General features: G+C 36.3%; 7 protein-coding genes across 7 annotated transcripts; 2 read left to right on the top strand and 5 right to left on the bottom strand.

Annotated features, from left to right (window-relative positions):
• Positions 1-357: 357 nt before the first annotated feature.
• On the top strand, positions 358-1,035 carry Tsp_01723 (putative lectin C-type domain protein). Its single transcript, XM_003377501.1, has 3 exons — positions 358-639; positions 708-817; positions 879-1,035. The coding sequence occupies exons 1-3, from the start codon at positions 358-360 to the stop codon at positions 1,033-1,035; spliced, it is 549 nt and encodes a 182-aa protein (XP_003377549.1).
• Positions 1,036-1,655: 620 nt separating this feature from the next.
• Tsp_01724 (hypothetical protein) lies at positions 1,656-3,323 on the bottom strand. Its single transcript, XM_003377500.1, has 7 exons — positions 3,302-3,323; positions 3,143-3,258; positions 2,963-3,070; positions 2,440-2,563; positions 1,998-2,144; positions 1,930-1,944; positions 1,656-1,717 (listed from the first exon to the last, which is right to left on the bottom strand). Exons 1-7 carry the CDS (start codon positions 3,321-3,323, stop codon positions 1,656-1,658), a joined length of 594 nt encoding a protein of 197 aa, XP_003377548.1.
• Positions 3,324-4,596: 1,273 nt separating this feature from the next.
• Tsp_01725 (hypothetical protein) lies at positions 4,597-4,974 on the bottom strand. Its single transcript, XM_003377499.1, has one exon. The coding sequence runs from the start codon at positions 4,972-4,974 to the stop codon at positions 4,597-4,599; it is 378 nt and encodes a 125-aa protein (XP_003377547.1).
• A 2,121-nt stretch (positions 4,975-7,095) lies between these two features.
• Tsp_01726 (putative processing proteinase) lies at positions 7,096-7,404 on the bottom strand. Its single transcript, XM_003377498.1, has one exon. It carries the CDS (start codon positions 7,402-7,404, stop codon positions 7,096-7,098), a length of 309 nt encoding a protein of 102 aa, XP_003377546.1.
• Positions 7,405-10,330: 2,926 nt separating this feature from the next.
• Tsp_01727 (hypothetical protein) lies at positions 10,331-10,761 on the bottom strand. The gene is made up of 2 exons (XM_003377497.1): positions 10,721-10,761; positions 10,331-10,700 (listed from the first exon to the last, which is right to left on the bottom strand). The coding sequence occupies exons 1-2, from the start codon at positions 10,759-10,761 to the stop codon at positions 10,331-10,333; spliced, it is 411 nt and encodes a 136-aa protein (XP_003377545.1).
• A 1,666-nt stretch (positions 10,762-12,427) lies between these two features.
• On the bottom strand, positions 12,428-17,562 carry Tsp_01728 (ATP-citrate synthase). Its single transcript, XM_003377496.1, has 24 exons — positions 17,407-17,562; positions 17,155-17,340; positions 16,992-17,090; positions 16,844-16,938; positions 16,545-16,761; positions 16,353-16,460; positions 16,060-16,299; positions 15,884-16,001; positions 15,601-15,749; positions 15,426-15,542; positions 15,199-15,358; positions 14,815-15,127; positions 14,651-14,755; positions 14,510-14,609; positions 14,342-14,452; positions 14,226-14,267; positions 14,026-14,055; positions 13,866-13,993; positions 13,708-13,801; positions 13,390-13,560; positions 12,978-13,340; positions 12,809-12,922; positions 12,589-12,748; positions 12,428-12,525 (listed from the first exon to the last, which is right to left on the bottom strand). The coding sequence occupies exons 1-24, from the start codon at positions 17,560-17,562 to the stop codon at positions 12,428-12,430; spliced, it is 3,474 nt and encodes a 1,157-aa protein (XP_003377544.1).
• Positions 17,563-19,011: 1,449 nt separating this feature from the next.
• On the top strand, positions 19,012-23,929 carry Tsp_01729 (hypothetical protein). Its single transcript, XM_003377495.1, has 4 exons — positions 19,012-19,833; positions 19,942-22,420; positions 22,504-22,994; positions 23,090-23,929. The coding sequence occupies exons 1-4, from the start codon at positions 19,012-19,014 to the stop codon at positions 23,927-23,929; spliced, it is 4,632 nt and encodes a 1,543-aa protein (XP_003377543.1).
• The last annotated feature ends 25 nt before the right edge of the window (positions 23,930-23,954 follow it).

Here is a 23,954-nt window from a genome sequence, read left to right as displayed (position 1 = left end):
AAGTGATTGTTTGCTGTCAACAAGTGGTGCGAATTTGTTGCCCCAAAAAACAGCGGATTATTAGCGTTCGTGTTATGAACCTTTAATTATTGCTTTGTATTTTTACAGTGTCGTTGATGATTGGCCAAAAATGGGCGCTACATTTTTACTTCTCTCCATGCTTTGTCAATTTTTGGATCATTAACACGGCAGTTGCCATTAATTGACGCACATCTGATTAGCAAATAAAGTAATGCTTGCTTGGGCTTGGGTCACGCGTTGTGGTCATTGCTAATTTTGAGCCAGGTTAATCTTAGGCCGCTATTAATAGTGGATTTTTTCTCACTTGCCAAACGGTGCACTTTTCTGTCTCCAAATATGTTGCTGATGTTTTTTGTGGGCTTCAACGCGATAACTGCGGCGCCGCTTTACAATCGTTCCACGGCAGACTTTCTGGCGCCAAAGCGTTGGGAAAGCAATAAGCCAACATCCACAGCAGAAACTGCTGCTCGAGTGGAACATCTTCAACTGCAAAGTTTCATTTGGAACAACATTTCGTACATTTTTTACGATCAACCGACAATGCAATTTTCGGATGCTGAACGTGAATGTGAAAAATTCGGCAAAAATCTATTCGTTCCATCTTCTGTTGAAGAGTTGGTAAGTGAATATTTTAAGTTTAATCATTTCCATTTATTATCCATATCAATTTGATGGTTTTTTTTCAGAATTCAATTGCAAATATTGTTCCTGAAGGAAAATGCTTTTGGATTGGTATGAATTATAACGGTGATAACTTTATTTGGTTACGCAACTGGGGTGCCAATATTGACAATTTGTAATTAATCTTTTTCATTTCGGAAATTTCACACGCATGTATACATGTAGCATATTTTTAGACCTTTTCAAATTTCCGACGACGAAGGCTACGGGCACGTATCAGAAGAAAATTGCTTATCATGCCATGTAGAAAGGAATGCAATGGTGGTGGAATTGCACTGGGCTAAGTGCGACACTAAGCGACCATTCCTATGCCAGCAGATGCCTCAATCTTAGAATATTGTTGCCTCAATTTGTCGATACATTTTCTCACCGACAATATTTGTACACACGTTGTTTTTGACAATTATTACTTTGGACAGCACATATTTATTTGATTTGAATAAAATTAACACATTTTTTAAATTGTGCATTATTTTCAAGCATTTCAAAAGCATCCTTATGAATTTATTTGATAATCAACATTTTTGCAACAAATCGCAACATGTGTTTAAACTTCCCAGTCATGGAAGTTGTAGAAATTTATCCCAATCTTCTAGTAGTGCAACAATTTTGCAATTGTTCAAGTAAAAGAACGGCATTAATCAAATGCACCAAATTTTATTAATTGCTTCTCTTCAAAAATCTTCTTCTCAAAGCAGGCAAAACAGCACAATTGAAACATTCCCAAGTGAACAATTGAATCACGTACTTTTTTTTATCCTTTCACTTTTATCACCTTCATAAATATGCTAAACAACAGCAGCATTTTGTGTCTTTGCAGATGAAGGAAAAAAAATGACAGTTTTCCTGCTATATTTTATTCGCTGCAATTTGCAGACTGCTACTGAAATTTATCATCATTATGCTTGTTCTATTTGGCAATTTATCATGCCATCACTGCTTGTTGATTGTCTTCATACAATGTTCATTGCTATATTTTTGTTCAGTTGACAAGGAATAAAATGGGCAAAATATTCTATATTTATAAAATTAAATAAATTTGCCATGTTTGAAGAGAAAATTGCCTTATTTGAATTATTGATAATGGTTTAATTTAAAGCTAATCATACTTAATAAACTTTTCTTTTTATAATGAATATTGATATTTGTGAAGTTCACTTAACTTTGCAAATAACACTACTGTGATCAACATTACTAAAATGGATGGAAATAAAATTTCAAATATACGATACTCGTCGTCTTCTAAAATGAAAAAATTTAGGAAAATAATAATAATTAAAAATAAAATTAATTACTGCTTTCACAAAATAATCCTGAATATCCATATTCACAAATGCATTTCACTAATGGTTGGTTGTCAATGGAATTTATTTCCAATTCGCAATATCCATATCCGCAAGCGTTTTCGTCGAACCTGGACAGTTTGTTGCAAAAATAAATTTCTAAAAATTGACTTATAATGTAAAATTTATTTCAAATGTTGAAAATAAAATTTAACACCTAAATTTACAACTGAACTCAATTTTCCATTTATTAGATTCTCAGCAATGCAATAATAAATGTCATTATCTTTTTCAGGTTGAGCATTAGTTATATACATATTGTCATTTCGGTTGATATATCTCCTAAATAATGCAAACTGACAATAATAAAGTATTTCTTTTCTAAAATAAACCAAAATTTAAATGAACCATAATTTCATTTCACTTTCAAAAAGAAAAATAATTCTTTGTAAACCATTGCTCGTCAGTCGATACCATTGGACGTCAGTAATAGCTGAGTCGTTGTTATCAAGGTCCGCAGTTATAATCGTATAAGCGTGACAAGGTAGCCTCGCCGTGCTTCCAGCTGCAGCTCTTATCTTAGTAACAGAAAAAATATTGTACATCGACTGATTCGAACTGACAAACAGCCTTTCATCATTTTTGGGCATAAGTGAAATGCTAGAACTATATTTTAACAAAATAAAGCATATAAACAAATAAAACAATATATAAAGATATTTAATCATTACAAAAAATTTAATCGAAATAAAAAATGAGCACTTTACTGTAGATTCATTTTAACCGTTTAAACGGATTATTTAAACAACTTTTATCAACTCAGTTTAAAGCACTTTATCTGAATTAATTAAATGAAATTAACAGATCAGTTTAAAATTATAAAAAGAGAAATTGACATATGCGACAAGTAAACGCCTCTCAATGTTGATTACGTCATCCCTCTTGGGAGAATAAAGGCGAAAATTGTTTCTTCAAACCTTGACCGACAATTTGTAAATTCTGAAGGTCTGTTCACTTGTGAAAAAATTAAATCCCCATTGGCCGACTTCACCGGCATCACCGCATATCGCTTGCATTTTTGCTTTCTGCAAACCAGATGACCAAAATAATTATGACGTAATCATCAAAAAATGCATATTATTTTCTGTTATTATAACATAAGGTTTTCGACATTTCAGACGTATCCCATAAGAAAAAAAAATCAATCTGTCCAATTTTCCACATGGATCAGCATCTGCACCATACCATATGAACAGCATTATTTTTCGGACAACTTAATTATAAATAAATAAAATAAATTCAGAAATTTCAATTACCATAATACTTCATAATACACATATCATCAACGTGTTTTTCGAACAAATAATAATTATTATTAAAAATAAGAAATTAAATTTTAAATTCAAAATATTTAATTTATAAACTCTTAAAAATTTTTCTTATCGAGTTTTGAAGCAAATTAATTCTTTTTCTCTTTTTATTAACTTCATTATTTCTTACTGTAAATATAAAGTATACATAAAATCTGTCTTTTATTTAAAAAAAACAAAGATTTTTCATTTTCATAATGTGAAAAATGTCAAAAATGATTATTAGGAAATATTAATTATATTTATGATTAAATTTTTAAAGTGTAACGTCGAATATATGCTTTCTAAAGAAAACAGCAGTGCAAATTAGTTGTTTTTTTCTTAATATTTGATTTTTGTACACGTAAAATTGGCGAATTTTAAAAAGTTGTAGCAATTGTGAAATATTAAAAAAAATTAACATTTATTTCCCAAAATTTGACTAAATGATGAGAATTGCAATATTCCAAGATATAAAATGTGTATAATATTTCTGAAATTGTGTATAAAAAGCCAAGCCCTAATCGTTGAAACATATAGAAAGCAAAATAAAAGTATTATACTATTGATTCATTACAATCATAGTTAATTAATCACGCTAAGTAAGCTTCAGTTATCATTAATCTTCAACACTGTATTCGATTTATCACTAATGTGTAGTACATTGTTCGAGTGTAATCTATAGAAAAAAAATTGAGAAAAGTTGTGTTAGCTGTAATAAATTAAAAATGCGAAATGATAGTTTTGTTCTTTTAATTTTGTAAAATAGTTTCTTTTCTCATCAAAATTTTACAATAATACAAATGAAGATGTATGATTTGGACAAAATTTGTTCAAAAATGTTTCCATTCATGATTTGTACTGTGCCATCATTATGCAAATTATCGTTATTATTATTGTCATATAAACTCGATTAATTAACCGGAACAGTTTGTTAAAAATAAACAAAATGAATAAAAAAAATGTTTTTTAATTGATTGATGCGACACTGAAATGCAACGCACAATGCAGTTTACGATAAGTTTCAACTGAAAATAAAACATCGTCATCGTGTACAACTGCGCAGTGAAAAAATTCATTTGGCCTTGGATTGACAACACTAACTGTCACTCTTTCAGCTCTCGCAAACAACAATTGTAAAGCAAATTTCAAAAATAGAAACAACAACAACCGAACGTGGAAAACAAAAATTAACGACACATTATTCAAATCTGACAACCCCGGCTAGATACCTTGAAGGTGGGGCCGGGGTGAAAATATTGTCAGCTTTGGTCACAGTCGTCTTTACTTGTCCGACCATCAGTGATCACTGTGGTTTCCCGTTTCGTCTCGGATTCTTGATGAGATCTTTTCGCATTATTTTCCACTTCACTTGTCCCTTCCATTTTATAAGCTCTTTTTCTCGTCTGGGGTGTATTTGTAATTTTATCCGAATCACTGGCTTTGGTCAATTCCGGATCCTGAGTGAAAACCAATCTTCGTCGAGCTTTGGGCGGTGTATCGAACTTGAATGATTTATACATTTTGGCCTTGCGTGGGGCCCACAGCAACAACGGTTTGGGATCACTGCAACCGGATGTGCATGGTTCAGAATCGTCTGGACGTGAATTCATCACTCGGTTTTTATGCACGTTAAACATTCGAACGATCAGCCAACTTTCATCAGGCTACTTGCCACGATACTGACGCTTAGCCGCGCCCCACAGCATGCTTAATTAGCTAATCAAGGTCGACTGACAGATGGAAAAAACGCGTACATTACAATAATTGGACGCTTTTGTGAAATGACCTTCACTTGCTCTCCTCCTACTGAAAATCACTCGAAGCTTCGTTCAATTTTACAGAAACGAATATATTTCATTTAATCAAGGTATAGAATAATTTTGCATATTGAATGAATTATTTAAAATAATTAATTACTAATATTTTTCATTTATTATTGATTATTTTTAATAGAATTTTCAACTTTTTAAGCGTTATAATAAATAAATTTATGTTTTTATAATTTTATTATTCATTATTTTTTACAGGCTTGGTTTAATTGAAATGGATCATATATATACATTTATATTTATATTTATTAATTTATTTTGTTATGTATATTTAAAATTGAAATTTTAGTGATGCAATATGACATAACTTCAAGCAAATGAACGGCATTCATACTAATTTCACAGCGTGCAACTTTCAAATTTCAAGTATTAATGGAAAAAAAGTATAATTGTTAGTTATTTCATTCGAGAATTTTATCCAAAAATTATAACTTTACGAAAATATGGATGTTAATATAATTTTAAAAAATATTCATCATGATGTAACCGTACGTAAAATTACTTGTAACCGTACTTGAATATGTTAATAAATTACAGTAATCGATTTATTTAATTTTTTTATTTCATGATATTTAGTTCAATATTTGACTAAATTGTTCTGTTTTGGAAAAATTAAATTGATATTTAATTGAAAATTATTCAAAAAAACTGTAAACCTTTACAAAACTGTAAACTGCTTGTACATTGTATATAGCGCACGTAAATGGGGGTTAAAAATACACATCCGTTTGTTACAATGGTAATTTAAGATCAATAAAAAATGAGCATGCTGCTCACAGTTGAACAAACGCCAACAATAAAAATTGATGCACACCGAATAGCTTGCTTACTCACTGTTTTGTCTGTCAGACGATGACGTCATTTCAACGCCGTCTGTATCAACACAGAGAATCGAAATGTAAACTTATTTTTCTCGAACATGCTTTAACTTTTGTCATTTTTTAATAAAATGGTTCAGACGTGAAAAATTATCATTTTAAACGCGATAAATTGTCGCATTTGTCTCACTACAACCGTTTAGTTAGCTTTGCTCATCTACTGTTTGCTTTTTCATTTTTAATAAATACGCCATTGATAATTTTCCATTTCGATTGAATTTTTTTACTGATATTAATTTTACTTTATCCATTTACATTTTTAAACAAAATGATCAACTATTACAATGGGAAAAAGTTGTAATAATAAACGAAAAGTATCTTTACACGTCTGTGTGCGTGTGTGTGTATACTTTCAATTGTAGGTGAAAATTTACATGCCGCATTCGTTTCTTTTTTTTAATTTCAGTTAACTTTTGTAAATATTAATTATTTTATAAATTTCAAATGAAATTATGTATTCGAAATTGTACGGCGTCGAATTGTTGTTCACTTGGAAAGTTCACATCCTGCCGTACTTATTCGTTGGGCTTCATACTAGTGGAAATTCAATTCCGCAGATCACTTTTCGGTTGATCTGCATTGTCTCACGGTCAAAGTGGGTTAACAATTTCAACATTAATCATAAAGCGATAAAATTTGAAAATTTAAAAGCCAAATTACTTTTCCTCCCAAATTTCTGACTCCAAAGTTATAATTTGAACGTATATATATATATACATATATAGACGGATAAAAACGACCAGCAACGGTGCAACAGATACAACAAAACACAGGGTGGTTGGCTAACAAGAAATTTTTTAATAAAAATCAAACGCTTCGGATAATAGATAAATCACTTCTCAGAAACAACAAGATGCTTGCTTCGTGATGAAAAGACAAAAAAAACCAACAAACAAATAATAATGGATAGATAAGAATTTGTTGTTATTGTTTGTTTGTTTGGTTGGGTTGGTGTCTTTCGGCTTGTTTCATAATCATACAATCATAAGCATAATTACAATGTTGTAAAATTGGCGTTCATGTTCGTTCACTTGTTCGAAAAAGCGGTGGTTCACTGGATGGTCGACGACTTGGGACTGTCGTCATTTCTGTCCGACATTTCCGACGAGGATTCTCTCCACAGTTGACGTAGGTCGGCTTTGAACGCTTGTGGCACCGGTGCCAGCTTGTCCGTACGGATGGCTTTGATGGTCACGATGGGATCGACAATTTGCCAACGTGAGCTTCCGGACGCTTTCCAAATATTCGAACATTGCAACTGCTCCAGTATTTCGTTCATCTCCTCTGGGCGGTGGTTCGACCCTTCGGACGATTGATTTGTCTCGGGATGGCTTGTGCTTTTATTTATTGCTGAATCCATAGCAGTTTAATGAGAACGAACAACAACACACTTGAAAATGATTGAATAAAATTGGTTCCATGTTCACGCCTGTGGGTCAACAGGTCGAAGCGATTTTAATTGGTCAAAGCTGTGGCCGATCCTCGATTGGTTGCGGGGCTTTTGTTGTGGGCAAAACAAGCCGCATTTAGCGCTACCTAGTGTTCGTTGCTCAGCTTTTTCACGCCACATTAAAATTGTACAAGCTTATTACTTTTTATTGCCCATATTCAACAGTCAACATTTATCCAATATTAAACATCATCTAAAAGACAAATAAATATTTTCTTGCTCATTCTGACAACATTTATAATATCTGTACATATTTATTTATTCATTTGTTTGTTTGTTTGTTTGTTTATGATACGTTTTGCTTTAAAAACAGTTGTAAATAATATTAAATTTTTCATTTTAAATAATTTTTTAAAGTGTCCATTTTTGCATTTATTAAAGAAAACTTACATGTAATATTTTAAAAGCAAATCATCGTCAAATTGAAAATTACTCAATTTATCAATTACAAACTTTATACAGATTTTATAAACAAAATATTGTTTGGCAAATTGACATTTTGCTATTTTAAACACTGTTTCTTTAAATTATTTTATTTATTTATTAATTTTATTTTCAACATTATTTATTCAAATAATTTTTGAATGCCTGAATTTCAAAGTAGCATTCAAATTAGGTCAACTAAGTCAATTGATCAATATTCAATTTTTAAATTTCTATAATTTAATTAAATTCATGTCAGATGTGCTATTTTTGTATTTTACTTAATAAAGCAATCGTGAAGTAGCTTTCTTTATAAAATCAGAATGAAGAATTTTCAAATTCAACATCATGCACACCTTTTTCTCAGTATTGTTGGAGTGAATGAGTTGTTTGCCATTTTCACAGCGTTGCCAAGGAAAAAATAGTTGACTCTCATTGTGCTGCTTATCAGCTCAAATGAAGCTTTGCTTTTTGTTTTTTTTTTAATTTGTGGAATAAATAATATCTGCCACAAATTTTACATGCAAATTCGTTTCACGTTCAATCGGAAGGCAAATTTTTTTGTCTTTTGTACATTTATTTTCACATTTGCCATTTGTCAATTTTTTTATTGCTTTTTCTTTTAGCTTTCATGCGTAAAGTGTCAGTTTTCAAAAACACTCCTCCATTCATTTGTCATATTTGACTCACTGTTTTCAGTGAAGTCAAGTTCAATGAAGCATAAATGAGATGAAGGTTTTAATGTAAAATTAAGAAAAAAAAAGCATATCCCAACTTGACAGCAATCAATCCATCATCTTCATCATCGTCAGTCAGTTTTCCATTGTGCATAAAAAGTTCCCAACTTTTACACTGACTAATTGCAATTTTCTTTCTTATTCGTTGATTTTATCTTCCCTTTCTTTTGCTAATAACTGAAAATAATTGTATTAAAATTGGAAACATTTATGCTCAACTTTTTTCATTGAAATAAATTTGCCTTACTAAATTTTCAATTAATGTACTTTTGATTTCAATTTTATGAGTGAATGATTAGTCAAACTTTTAAGTTATAATCGTCATTTCTGTCCAGAATATTAATCTCTTCAAAAAAAGTATTTACTGAAATACAATAATAATAACTTTTAAGTTTTCACAAATCAAAAGACAAAAACAACAAAATACTATATAAAATACGATTAAACAAAATTTTGCCAATGCAGACATGGGTAGTTCGAAAATCATCTAATTCCAATAATCAAATTTGCAAAGTCATGAACATTTTCACAAAATTTTTATTTTTCATTCCTCAATGTTTTATATCCATTGAATAAATAATATGCAAAAACTTTACATGTATCAAATGATTTGTAAATTTGAAAATGTGTACACTTACTAGCTAAACTGAGTTGAATCTGAACATTTAAATATAATATGTAGTAATAAAAATAAACTGTAATGTAATAATAAAGCACGTTCGTGCATTTTAATGGCAACCCTCATTCCAAAGAACATCCACAGTGGTGTCGACTTGAAATTCCTGCACCCTTTTTTCAGACTTGATTATCTGCAGTATTTCAATGAATTATTTTATTATTCTTTTCCTATTTTCTATTCACATGTGTGGTAGTTGAAAAACTAATAATGAGAATAAAAAGCATGAAGCCTGTTTCGAACCCAAATTTAATTTTTTTTTACATTGCTTTCCTTTCTATTGGAAAAAATTTTTCAAAGATCACCACCATTAAGCAGCGCATTTATATTTCATTTCTCAACTTTATTAACCGAGCAAAATACAACAAAATCTGATAAAAAATCTGCTAATCCAATCAATCAAATATGGAAACATGAAAAACAAAACAACCAAAAATTAACATCAGTGATTCAAAGCAATACAAGACTGGTGCAATTTGAAAGGCGGCATTTTAAATGATCACTTCTAATGTTAAATACTTTATGCCATGGAGATACTGTTCCATCGTGTGCATGTTGCCTCAGCTTGTCGTAAAATGTATAAATTTCACAAATTTGCACATTCTAAAAGTAAACAATGATAATAAACATTATCATCATGGACTCCAATGCCACGGGAGTCCATGATGTTTCCAGTGATTAATGGAAAGTTTTGTCACCATCTTCTGGAAGTTCATAAAATCTATTCAACCGATTATATCAACTTTCGTATACTGAAAATCTCACAAATGCATTCATTATTGTGATTACATTCCAGATGTGATCTTCTCTGTGAGCTTACGCTCTTTCAGACTTCTCCATTGTAGATAGATTTGCCCTCGTATTGGCATCGCATATTCCATGGATTTTTCCGTTTGAATTTGTTGGGTGCACTTGGGTTTTGTAAACTATACGGTTGATCCATAGACAAAATTGTTGATTCGGAAGAAGTAATTCCACTTTGTATATATATACTAGAGGATCATTTTTGTTTGTTCGAGTCAATCGCCTCATTAATACTTTGCCAGGTTGGGAAGAATGTACCCGTCGGTGTTCTTCGCTGGCAAGAGAACAGCTGAAATGAGGAATCCCCAGAGATGGGATCGACAATAATGAACGTATCGAGTGTAATTGTCAAATCTAATGCTTCTTCCCATTGTTCTATTGGTAACTGTTGAAACCATTGCGCTAGGGTGATTGCCTTCCATATGACTTCGTGATATCTTTTTCTCGTCCCTTTCCTTGAGGGCTTGTATGCAGTCGTACGGCTAGTAACCTCACAAACAGTTAACACATATCGATTACTTGACACAGATGGCAGTGGTCCTTTAAAGTCGATGCTTAAACGTTGCCTTAATTTGATTTCTTGAACCTAGGTTTCAGCTCAGGACGAATTCGGCACGAGGTGGTCATTCTCTGAATTTCTTCGATTGTGTACGGCAAGATTTTATTTCCCATGTAGTGAGCCAGCCATACGAGTTACTTCAGGATGACATAGGTTGTTATGAACAATTTGTAATGTGACTTTCCTTACTTGCATGTTACCACAAATTGGAGATAGGGCATCTGCATTTGTGTTTAGTGAAGTTCGGTAGATATGATGTCGCATGTCACAATTTTCCGCAAAAGTAGCACTTTGGTTTTACAACGGCCAACGTAGAAGACCTTTCAGACGAAAGCGGTCTTCCGTTTCTTGATCCTTCAGTTCTGGAGTCTATTGTGCTCACAGAATTAATAATCAGATCAAAGGTAATATAGGCTTTCATATTCTCCTGGATGGAATTTAGTGCCATAGTCTTATCCGAAAGCTTCTTGCAAAGTTAGTCCACTATATTCCAAAAGTCGAGTGCGAATTTCGGTTTCTTTTAAATTACATTCTTGGGTTTAACGTAAACTTCTTTCACTTCTGCTACCGCTTCGTCATAACTCTTGAAACTTTTCACGTATTCAAAGGTGGCTGCAGTTAAATGAAGACGTAAGACTTTCAAAAGACTGATCCCAGCATCAACGGTCAGTGGTACGAAATCTTCGAATTGAAGGAGCCAGAATTTCCATTCTTTTTCAGCATTCCTGGCCGTGAAATCGACAGAGAATTTGTTCAGAATAAGCGTCGCATTCAAGATAGCAAAATGTCTAATAAAGTGCAATGAAAACGCTCAAAACAACGACATGCTTCGTTAGCTGAAAAGCAGTCAAAGTACAGTAAAAACGTAAAATAATACAGACTGTAGTATTATATAGAGGTAATCAAGTATGAGATGTTGATATTGCGTTACGGTATCTGTTACAATTAGATAATAATTTTACCATTGTTTTTTCATATGAATTATTTATTATTTAATTTAATAAAATGACACTAACATTTGCAATATTTATTGGATTTAAATGTGCAACAGCTTTCATAATCAGAAAAATGATAAAAAACATTTTCATGATAATGCTCGGAAGTGTTTGAATTTTGAAATCATATTTAAAAAGTAACTATTAACAGACGACAAGTAACCAAGTGACAGGCCTGCTTACATCATTATCATTATTCACGAGGAAAATTTTTCAACAGACCTTCAGCTTTCGACGTTGCAAAATGGCAAATTCAATTTTCAACGAAAGCTTCAAGTTTGCAATTTCGTCCTGTGATATTTTTTTGTAGTTGCGGTTGAATAGCACTTCAAGAAGTTTCCACTTTGAAAATGCAACGAGTCAAAAAAAAACAAAATTCAAAATAATTTTCATCCGTTTTGTACAAAAATTAATTTTCATCACTATGTGTAACATGAAAATTTATCTGTGCTTTTTTTGATATTTTTGGTGATAAATTTTTGCCCAACAAAATAATATTATTGTAAATACACTAATTAGAAAGTTTATAAATACCTTCACAAAATGTTCAAAATATAAAAGTGTGGTTTCTCACGAGTTAATATTTTAATGTCAGTTTCATTGGTAGAATGACTGGTAAAAATTTTGAATAAGAAAGTGAATGTTGTTTTTTGATCAGATTATGTTTTGCTTGTTGAATTTAAAAATAAAATAAATTACTAATGTTTCAAATGTCGTTTAATAAAATTTTTTAAAATGATCACAGATTCGTCGAATCTTCTGGCATCAAATAAGTAATGTCATCCCATGGATGTCGATACAAGCCTTGTTTCAATCGTTTTTGATCCAGATAATGTCCTGAAAATATTCTTTTTCTTCATTGTATTATTTGAAAGAAGCAACTGAAGAATGTTTGTTTACCTATGAATCCAATACTTCGTCCTAGAACAAACAAGCCATTCAAGGTGCCTATGTCAATGTATTCCTGGGCTTCTTGTTCAGTGAAACAACCTGATTTGCGCAACAGGTCTACAAATGCCACCCCAATAATGCCATCGACATTGAGAATCAAATTCGGTTTCTGGATAAAAAGCAGAAATGCATTTTTCCAAAAAAAGCTTGTAAAATTTAGGCAACAAACCTTCTTTGTGGTGATCTGCTCAACCTGTTTGGCGTAATCGACCAGAGGATGTTCGGGAAAATGTTCCACTACATAATCGTGTAAAATTTTCACTCGCGCATCAGGATTATTTATCTGAAAATATGAAAAAAGCTCGAATTATTGAAAGCAACTTGCAAAACTCACTGACCGATTTGACTCGATGACCAATGCCCATAATCAGTTGACCTTCTTTGCGCATTTTGTGCACAAATTCCATTGGATTCAGACCTTCGTCGTAAGCGCGAGAAAATTGCTTAGCTGCCATATCCAATGCACCACCAAATCGTTCACCCTTGTAAGTTAATTTCCCGTTAGCTCGAGTGGATTTGTTCAACTGGTAAACACAAGTTCCAAACTTACAATAGTAAGCAACCCTGACACCAGTGACGAAACCAAATCTTTGCCTGCTCTGGCACAGACGATCGTGTTGTGGGCACCGGATACGGCTGGTCCATGATCTGCGGTCACAATCAAACACATTTCGATAAATTTGAACGCGTAATCTGGAAGTCTAAAAAATAGAGTAAAACAAAAGAAAAAAACAATACACATCAACGAACATCCCAACAACAATACCTCCTCCTGAACCAAAGCAAACTGAGCACACCGCCCAAGCCCAGACCTTCGGAAATTATTTTCGAAATCGGAACCCCTGCATACAACAATTCATTTCCACGCTCATCGCATATAGAACTCATAAAAGAGGAAGGTTTTCTTATCAGTCCCAATTCCTAAAATCCAATAAAGAAACATTATTTTCACATTTATCACATATTTAAATAATACAGACAAAAAATGAACAAATAAATAAATAAATAATAATAATAATATTCTGATAATAAAAGGGATTTATGGAGCAGTTAAGAAATAAAAATTACTCTAGCCCAACTATAATCCATTGGAACGGCAGGTGGTGGTTTTTCATCCAACAATTGTATTTTCCCATCTTGAACAAGTTCCTCATAAATCTTCCTACAAAAATGCTCAACTTTAAAAAAAAACACTGCATTCGAGTTCCATCCGTTTTGTTGCAAACTTTATGCATGTTGCTAAATCGTCAAATGTATTCGGTACATGAGCGCCAGCGTCTTTAAGAGCGCGATTTTTACTACAGGCGGTTTCTTTCTCTGCTGCGGCACTGGCCCCAGAATGTCCAAATTGCACCTACACAAAAAGCATTACTGACAAAACAATACCAGTCCAACACCAACCTTAACAGTCCTGTTCTATTTTTAGAATAAATCAAATCAATTGCACAATTAGCAATGCAACAAACCATTAATTAATTGATAACTTCACTGCTCGCAAAATGAATAAATAATGTTTAATATGAAATTACAGCATGTATAAATTTTCAAACTGTTTCAATATGGAAAAGTTTCAAAAAATCGATAACCTTACACTGTCGACATTTGTTTAAACAGTTCATAATGACCATCTTAATTTTCATACAAATATTTAATAAGTTCATTTTTAGCGTAGTTAAAATAATAACAATACTGACCAACATACCTCAGAAGGTAAAAAGGATGCACATGTCCCAATGCACCAAGCTACAAGTGGTTTTTTTATTTTACCATTTTTTAAAAGTTCACAAACTTTGTATTCTTCAACACCGCCAATCTAAGAAGGCAATAATAAAATAACGTAAATAGAAAATGTTATCTGTGGAATTCATACTTCTCCTAGCATGACCATCATTTTCACTTTTGGATCATCTTCAAATCGCAACAGGTGATCACAAAATGTTGAACATGGATATCTAATTTTGAAAATTTTTCTAAAGGAAAACAAATTAAAAAAGAAAATAAATTCACTTACCTATCACCACCGATGGCAACACCCTCGTAAACACCATTTGTCACCTGAGATATTATGTTGTTCAATTCGTTTGACATCCCACCGGATCTGGACACGTAGGCAACGCTAAAAAAATAATCTCATGGTACAAATAATTAATAAATAATGCCAAATTCATCGAATACCTGCCAGGTCGATACAATTTCGACGCCATGATATTGTCCATCATTCCACCGGTGTTACCAATTTTGAAACAACCGGGCTTAATTCCACCTACTGTAGCAGGGCCGATGATAGTTACACCTGCTTGTTCTGCTCGAGTGATCAATTTCCGGGTAAAATTTTCAGGAATTCCTTCAGCAATGATAGCAATGCATCGCACTTGAGGAAACTGCAACGCTTCAACCGTAGCATCGTAAGCGGAACGCAGTGAGGCAAAATTTATCAACACTGAAGCATCAGGATGCTTTTCAATTGCTTTTGCCATCGATTTGTAAACTGAATGAATGATTAAAAAAAAACAAGTTACCTTAAAAGAGATTTGATCAATGATAAAACAAAAACAATACCGGGAATTAAAATTTCTTTATGACCAAAATAAAATTTCTGTTTGTGATCTCCAGTCATTGGATATGTCATTGCGACGACTGATGGCAGTTTACGCTGACAAACGTAATCAAAATCCAGCATCGACTGCACAGCCTTCACTTGCATTCCCCAAACAATTGCCTAGAAAAAAGTATCTATGGAATGGAATGGAATGGATATACACCACCGTTTAAAAGCAATTCCATACTCTGGTGTTAGAAGTGAACAGTTCTCGATTTGCTTCGCCCGATTTATCCAAATCGAATTGCACTTGATCCACTGGTCCACTTGATGCTTGTTCAGAATCCATAGAAAGCGAAGCAGTCTAAAAGTACATGTTTCAAATAAAAAATATTATATTACATCAACAATTAAATTTTTACCGACTGACTAGTGTTAAGTAGAAAACTTGCAGTAGCGACGGGCTGAGGATTCTTACAACAATGAGATACTTTTCCCATCGCCATGCCGACAACTGCAGTCATGTGTGTATCAGTTCCATAAACGTGCACAGGAATTTCCAAAGTTTTTCCTCAAAATTAACAACATTTGCTTTCCATTTCATGCAATAATATTATATAAAGCAAACTCTCATTGTAGAATTGGTATGGAATTTAAAAATAATAATAATTGATGAATAAAAATCAAAAAATGAAACTGAATTACCTGCTTCTTTCATCAGTCTTAGTCCTTCTTGAAAATTCGGACCTCCTCTACGAACATAAATGGAAACTTTGTGACGAATAAGTTCTAATCGATATTCTTCAAGAGCTAAGATGATACCCTAAATTTATCTTCTCAAACTTATTCCAGCTAAAAATGCTTTTACAATATTAAACTACCTTGAAAGTATCTGCCACGTTGGTAAAATTAGCAATACTACCGCCAATTATTAACACTTTTCCAGATTTATGTACTTTTGTTGAAGTCATCAGTTTTAAAATGGTCTTCGCGTATTCATAAGTTTGTACTTCAGTAGGCGCTCCTGAATATTCGCCATAGTTGGCCAGCTCTGAAGCTTCACCCATGTCACAAATAGTATCACTGTAAGAATTTGAAAAACACAATAAATAAAAAAGAAACTCATTTTAATTTTAAATATTCAAATAATAACATTGGCTAACCAATATATAACCGAAGCACCACCACCAGCGACCATTGTCCAAATTCGACCGTCTTTGTTCAATACTGTCAATTTCAAAGAAGCACCACTTCTCGAATCAAGCTCAGCAACATACTGCTCCTTAAAATACATGTTCGATTTGCAATTAGGGAAAATTATTTCTATATTATTAAAAAATCAAAAAAACAATTCTTTTGTGTTCACTTCAGGCAAAAGTTGCCGACCAAACGGCGTGGGAAATTCAATCTCACCCCACTGTCGTCGGCACATGAAATCTGCGGCTGAATCAAGCTTGGCAGCTATATCTAACATATAAATTGTCTTGTCGTCGCCATTAACGAGAAGAGGATTAATTTCCAAATATGTAAAATGTAAATTCACATATAGTTGGTATAGTTTAATGATAAATTCAGCAACCAATCTAAATTATAATTGCAAAAAAATGATATTTTTATCAATTAAATTTAAATTTATTCATGTAAATCACAATATTCGGTACATACTGTTTCTTGACGTTGCATTTCAGGTTGATCAACAATTTGGAAACTATTTCAACATAACTGGGCGTTTTCTCTAATGGAATAAACAAATTTTCACTCTAAACAATATGAAATAAAATAAAATGAAATAAAATATGATAAAGTAAATAACCTTTTGATCGACATCACCAACGTCAATTCCACCACGATGATAAAACAAAACCACGTCTCCGGATCTTACAGAATAAATGCAAACATAACATTCATCTTCCTGAAATTTGTTCAAACTATAACATAGATGAATGTCAAAATAAGAATATGCACGTTGACACTACCTCTTTGTGGGAAATGTATGGTTCAATGACGAAATTAGTAACATATCCGTGAATTTTACCGATTTGAATTTCTTTTTCAGATTTGCTTTTTATCCATTTTTTTGCCGACAAATACGTCACATCTTTTTCAAGCAAACCCAATTTACCGCGTCGTTTGATCAACTGATCAACTTTTACCACCAGTCGCTAAGAATATGAAAATATTGATTTCAAAAAAGAAAAAAAAATTAAAATTAATAAATCGGATAATACCGTTTCCTGATCAATCCAATGATTGACATTTTCGAAAGAATCCCAACTTTGCCTCAAGTCGAAATGCGCAATTGGCAATATTTTCAATGGACACTGGTCAATGTTGTTGTAAACTATAGTTTTTGCCTGGAATTCAGTGATAGCGCGAGATGACATCCTTAAGATAATGATAAAAAACTTCAATTAGTCGAAAACAACGAATACACAGCAAAATGCTAACAATATTCAACAATGAACAAAAACTGCATATTACGTCACAGTAAATCAAAACGTCAACGACCGTGCGAAATATAAACGTAACTTTGAAAATTATGCTAAAAAAACAGGTTAAATATGTCATATTTATATTCTTATTGTATTTTTAATTAATTATTTAAAGTGAGAATATGTAGTTTGTATTCAAACGTAGACTCGACTGAACCAATGAACAAAATGCAAAAAATCAAGAAATGCAAGAAAAAGATCAGAATGCTTCGTCATAAGGAAAATAATTTATTTGAAATTAGAGTAAGCGTTGCTCAAAGAGGCATTTTAATGGACAATGAACGAATCCGGTGATGGTCTACATTTTTTAACAAATGAGTATAAAAACAGGTTAACAAAAGACAAAAAACGCATTTCAAAACGATGATTACTACCAGGAAACTTTTACGTGCAATTTCAAAAGTAATTTATAATGCACAACACGATCGAATGAAGGAAGTAAATAATCAAAATTAAACACTTACTTTATTATTCTATTAAACAGAATTAATTCGTATTGAATATTATAACATTCTACTGAGATTTCATCGAAGAACAGTAATTTCAATTTTCAGAAGTTTAAAGTTCGACGAATAGAATAGATAAATTTGACCTAAAATTTCCATTTAGTAGTTATTAAATTGTTTCGAAACAATGCCATGAACGCTGTTTTTGCAAATTTAATTTTGCATATAAAATTATGTTAAATGATATATCATGAGATTTGTTTCATGATTCATTTACAAAGTTTCACAAACATAAAATTTCATCAGTTCTATGAGAAAACGCAAAGTTATTTCAAATGTAAAACAACTGCTTTGAATTAGACTCAAAACTCGCAATACTCAAAGTTGACAATTTTCTATTAAGACACTCAAGTGTAATTAGTATACTGTATTTTAAAAGTTCTTAGAAAATTGATTCAAATAAAGCTATAAATGAACATAAAACTTATTAATGCTCATATACACATGCGTAAGAATTCAATTTATTTATATTTGAAATGGAATGAAGATGGAATGCTTTTTAACAATGATCATAGAAACAAAGACGAATTGGCATATCGGTTGATCAAAATTTTAACTTGATTTTGATTTTATATTTTTTCAAAAAATTTTTGATTCAAGCATTTATTATATTAAATATTTTATATAATCAAAAAATAAGTTTTTTTCAGTATAATGTTCATGTATAATTTTGAATATTTTAGTCAGGTTATCAGTGTATTACAAAAATTGTACTTGCGTGTATACTGTAGTTTTTGAGTTTTGTATCTAGTTAGTAAATAGTTGCATAAGTTTGGAAAAAGTGAATGTTTTGTATTTAAGTTGAGAAAAAATAGACGTTTTAATTGATTTCAAGATGACAGAGATAGAAATTCGTTCCACGCAGCACTTCTGGTCGGTACTGGTGTCTTTGGAACCGGTGAAAGAGGAAGTGTTCAGCATGCTGTTGGGCCAGCACGACGCGCTTTTTCGACGCGGTTTCGACTTTTACAAGCAGCGTGCCGCGAACGTCGACTCGGATCTTGAATCGCTGCGTTCCATATCGGTCAGTTCGACCGTCATTGACTTTGTCGACGAAGCATCTCGCCTTCTGGATCTCGACTTTATGCAAACGTACGAGATGTTCTCTTCGTTCTTGGTTTACGATTATACCGGTGAACGGCGTGATATGGACGATTTGTTGACGGAAAATGAATGTCGACGGTCGTTTTTGTGCGATTTGACTTGCTTTTACAATCGACAATTGTCTTATTTGGCAAAATGCCTGGTTGAAGTTGTACGCTGCATCGTCAGCGACCAGTCGCCCTATCACTCTGTACTGGAACGTTACGCCGTACGGTACGTCGGTGAGGAGAGTTTCATCGACGGGATGATACGTGAATACGAGCGTGTGGTTCAATTTTCGCCGCCCGACGATCTGTTGAATGGAATTTACGTGGAACAGCATTTGATTCTCCAATGCGAGTTGGTAAATTTGATCGTTTGGGTTTATCACATATTTTCGGTCAACAGTGGTCAAGTGTTGTCGACGGCGCAGATGCTTCGCGGTGCTTGGAAATTGTCGACACGTTTCGACAAAGAGCCGAACATCCGCGAACGGATTTGTGCAGTGGACGCGTTGGAAAATTTTCTCATGGTCAAACTTTGTGATATCGAATTGTTGTCGTTGAATTTCAACGTCGGTGACCATCAGATCGACGACGACGACGACGACAACAACAACAACGACCTGAATTGTAGCCTATTCGACCATTGGTTCGAAAAGGAATTTTCTGCGAAATTCCAGGCAGTGGTCACTTCGCTTTGTCCATGTTCGAAGCACAGTTGCGTCCACATGCTGTGGGCGTTGAACCGGGAGTTGTGCCGTCTGATCGGCGAACGAGAACAGTGGCGCTGTGGTGACGTGCCGCGGTCACGGGCCGACTACCAGCACTTCAGCGTGATCGCCCACAAATACGATTCTCTGCAGTCGTGCGTCGCCATGCTCGACAACATGGAAAGTTGCGTCGAAGTGGAAACGGTGGATTTGTGCCGCGCCACGCTGTATCTGGTGTTGAACCAGTGCCTGGATCTGTTCGTACCGACATCGTTGGGCGCGGTCGACACGCTCGAACAGCTCGTCGAACGACTGCTCCGTTGCGACAGCGTTGTCGACCAAATTTGGGCGACCAATTTTTCGACCGGCATCAGCGAATTCGTCCGCGACACTTTGTACTTGTTCCCCTACCGTTTCTGGCCGACGATCGCTTTTCTCATTTCCATATCGACCGCCAGCGCTTCAAACGCTTCCAGAGCGTTCAATTTATTTCGTCGACTGCCCAGTTGCAGCGAAGCGATCGCCACGGTCAATTTGGACCACGTCGCCGCCGTCCAAGCCGACGGCGAGCAAACACTCTACGAACTGAAGCAGGTCCACTATTTGAACGGCGAGTCCGGCATTTGCGTCCCGCCGGGCACCATGGGCACCGTCAACAACTGCGACTACATCCAGTGGAAGTTATTTTACAACGGTTGGCAATTTCTGCTGACCGATTTGAACTGGCAGATGAATCGCACTCCGGGCGAATTGCTGTTGCGCCGCGTGGCCGTGTTCCGTTTGGTTCGTCAACTGGTCAAATTGGGTCCGGATGTCACTTTGCAGTTGGGTCATTTTTTCGACTGGGCCCTCGGCTGGACAGCCGACTGTTGCAAAACGCAACCCACTCGGGGCGACGTGCTGCTGTTGGCCGAAATAATCGGCTGCTTTGCCGACGCGAGTGCCACGTTTCCGGCCCAAGTTTTGCAACGACTCGTGGACCACAACATTCTCTGTCCGTCGTTCACGACAACCGACACCGACATCCGGTCCGCTTGGGATCGGATACTGGCCGAAGGGGTCATTAACAAAGAGTATTCCGAATTCACACTCGGCTACGTCCAATTGTGCTGGAACGTGATCGACAGCGACGAATCTTCGATACACCAGCGTACAGTGTACCATTTGATTTGCACCATCGTGCAGGTCGTTTTTCCGCTCTACGGACATTGGTCGACGTTGCGGTCGGCGAAAAGTCGTCAAATCGTCTGCATCTGCTTGTCGATAGTGGAAAAATGCCTGGCTTCGACCAGCGGCGACGGTCTGTGGCGACGTTGCCGATTCGACTGTCTGCACTGGTTGTTGGAAGTGAGCCGCGTACGCGAGGCGCTGTTGGATCTGGTGTCGATCGGCGAACCGACGTTCAGTCGACTCTGCCAACGACTGGCCACGAAAACGGCCGTCAATTCGGCCGTCCAACTGTTGTCGGCTGGATTGCGCGTTTGCGCAGCGGTCGCCGACAGCGAACTGTCCACCGACCAACGGGTGGGTAGTAGATTTTGGCGCGAATTGTTTTTCGGTTCCAATCGACGTCCGGCAACTCTGCTGACCGTTGGTCAGTTGTTGTTTACTCGATTCGGCGGTACGATACCGGTTTTGGCGATCACGTTGTTGCGCGAGGCGGCTTGGAAATTTCCACTGGCTTTGGTCAGTACGTTCGGCGCTTTTGCCGGTGCTTTCGGCGACGCGTTCGTTTTGCGCCTGCTCTGCGCGACCGAACTGGCCCAGATGCGACTCCAGTGTTGGCGTTTTTTGGCCACAGCTTTGGAAACTCAATATGCTGTGGTCGAAGAGTTGGTCGGCGTCGAATCGGACCAACAGCATGCTCTGGCCGGGGCGTTGGTCGAAGCTTTGGCAGCTCCGACCGCGACCGAAATGAGCAGGGCGGCCATGACGGTCGTCAAAGCTCTGTGGCGTCAAGACTGTGCGTCGATGATCGACTGTTTGAAAAATGTCGACCATTTTTGGGAAGCATTTTCCAAGCCGTTGACAGTGGCCGAACAACAATTCGCTCCGGTAGTCGTTGCCGACGCATTCGTAGTACTCTGCTGTGAAATTGGCGCCATTCCAACCAAACCACCGCCGGCGGCTATCAGACGGATAGTCGAAACTTTGGTCGAATCGGATCGAATCGAATTGACCACGAAAACGTTGAATCGACTCTGTTTGAGCGAAGCGGACTTTTACGCCAAGCTCGAATCGTTGGCCGCGTTTCGAGATTTCATCCAAGTCACGTTCAATTTTGCCCACTTGTCCACATTGTGGACACTGGCCTCTTCGACCCACGTACTCGAAGCTGGAATTGAATTGGTGGTCGGTTTGATGGGAAAACCGCGTGCCGGTGTCGACGAATTGAAATTGGTCAAAATTATGGCCGAATGTCTGTTGCTGATACTGATGCGTTGCCGTCGTACGTCGACTGGGCAATTTTCGGGTTTGTTTATTGTTTTTGTTTATTTGAATTTTTTTTTGAATTTGTTTATTTTTTTACAGTGACAGTATTATCGAAATGTTTGTTGCGATTGTTCACGGTAATCGGTGAATTGGATTCGAGCACGGTGATGTCGATCGGCGGCTCGTTGGCGCCAGTGGCGATTGTTCTGCTCGACCATTTCGAACAAGCGGCCGACGTGGGCGGTCTTTTGTCCGAAGAAGAATTGATGATCAACGTGACGGTGAATTTTTTGAAATCGTTTCAATCGCTCTGGTCGGTGACGAAGCCGAAAACCGACCACGTCCTATTGTTGTTCAGTTCGATTCTGTTGCGTCTGCTCGACCGTTTGCCGGCCTACGTCAACCGGTGCGGTAGTGATTTTTTCACCAACTACGTCGACTACGTGGAACGGATCCGACCGGCTGCCAGTGTCCAACTTATTCAGGCGACGTTGAATTTTTTTTCCAAAATGCTCCACATCAACAGCGAAGAGACGTTGGCAATGTTGAGCACGAGTTGCTTCGAACGACTCGTCTATTTGGAACCGGCGGTCGAGCAGCAACAGCAGCAGCAGCAGCAGCATGGGCGATTCGACCGCGAAATTCAATTCAAATGCGCCCTACAGTTCTACACTACGGCCATGAGCGGTTGTTGTTCCCGGTCGAAGCGGTGCAATTCGGTGATCGTGTCGGCGGTGGAATTTTTCCGCGCCCGTCTCCAAGTGTTCGAATCGATCTGTTCGTCCCAGCTCGAAGCGTTCGAATCGAAATGCCACACCCTTCGTCTGGTATTGCGCTACTTTTTGTCCATGGCGACGCAGCGCCGAAAATGGCCGGTCGACATTCGGACCGTCTGCTCGGATTCGATGCGCCGCGCCACCTGCAGCGTCACCATCACCCTGCTCTATTATTTGTGTCGTCAGGACGCGCTGGCCAGACTGGTCAATTCGGACAACCAGTCGGACACGAACCAAGCCAGACGACTGTTGGTCGAATTGTTGTTTTACGCGTTGCAAATTTTGCTCCAATTCAGTCCGCCGGTCGACCGTCTCGCCCGAACCGCGGGTCTGCTGCGGTCGGCGATCGACTCGCACGCGTTCGAACCGCTGCTGGCGGTCGACTTCGGCAGCACGGTGGCGCCCCAACTCGGCGACCACTGCCGCCTGTCGTTCGGTCTGTTGTTGTCCGGCGCCGAACAGTTCGCCTCGACGCTGCGTTCCCAGAATCGCCAACCGGAAGTTGTCACCGAACCGATTCCACTGCTGCGCGAGACGATGGAGGCGCTGCTGGCGTTGGTCACTTCCCAGGCCTGTTTGTACTGTTCACTGCCGACGATCTCGAAATACCAAGCCGACCAGGTGCGCGACGAAGTTCACCACGAACTCAACCACGTTGTCCAACTGTGCGGCGTCGATCCCACGTCGTTGCCATTTCTCCACTACTTGCAAACTGTCGTGGCGGTTTTGAACAATGTGTGTGTGTGTGATTGAATCAATCAATCGAATTTATTT

The sequence above is a fragment of the Trichinella spiralis genome (genome assembly GCF_000181795.1).
Source record: "Trichinella spiralis strain ISS 195 chromosome Unknown Scfld4, whole genome shotgun sequence".
In the NCBI taxonomy this organism is placed as follows: Eukaryota; Metazoa; Nematoda; class Enoplea; order Trichinellida; family Trichinellidae; genus Trichinella; species Trichinella spiralis.
This window is presented reverse-complemented; position numbering and strand designations above follow the sequence as displayed.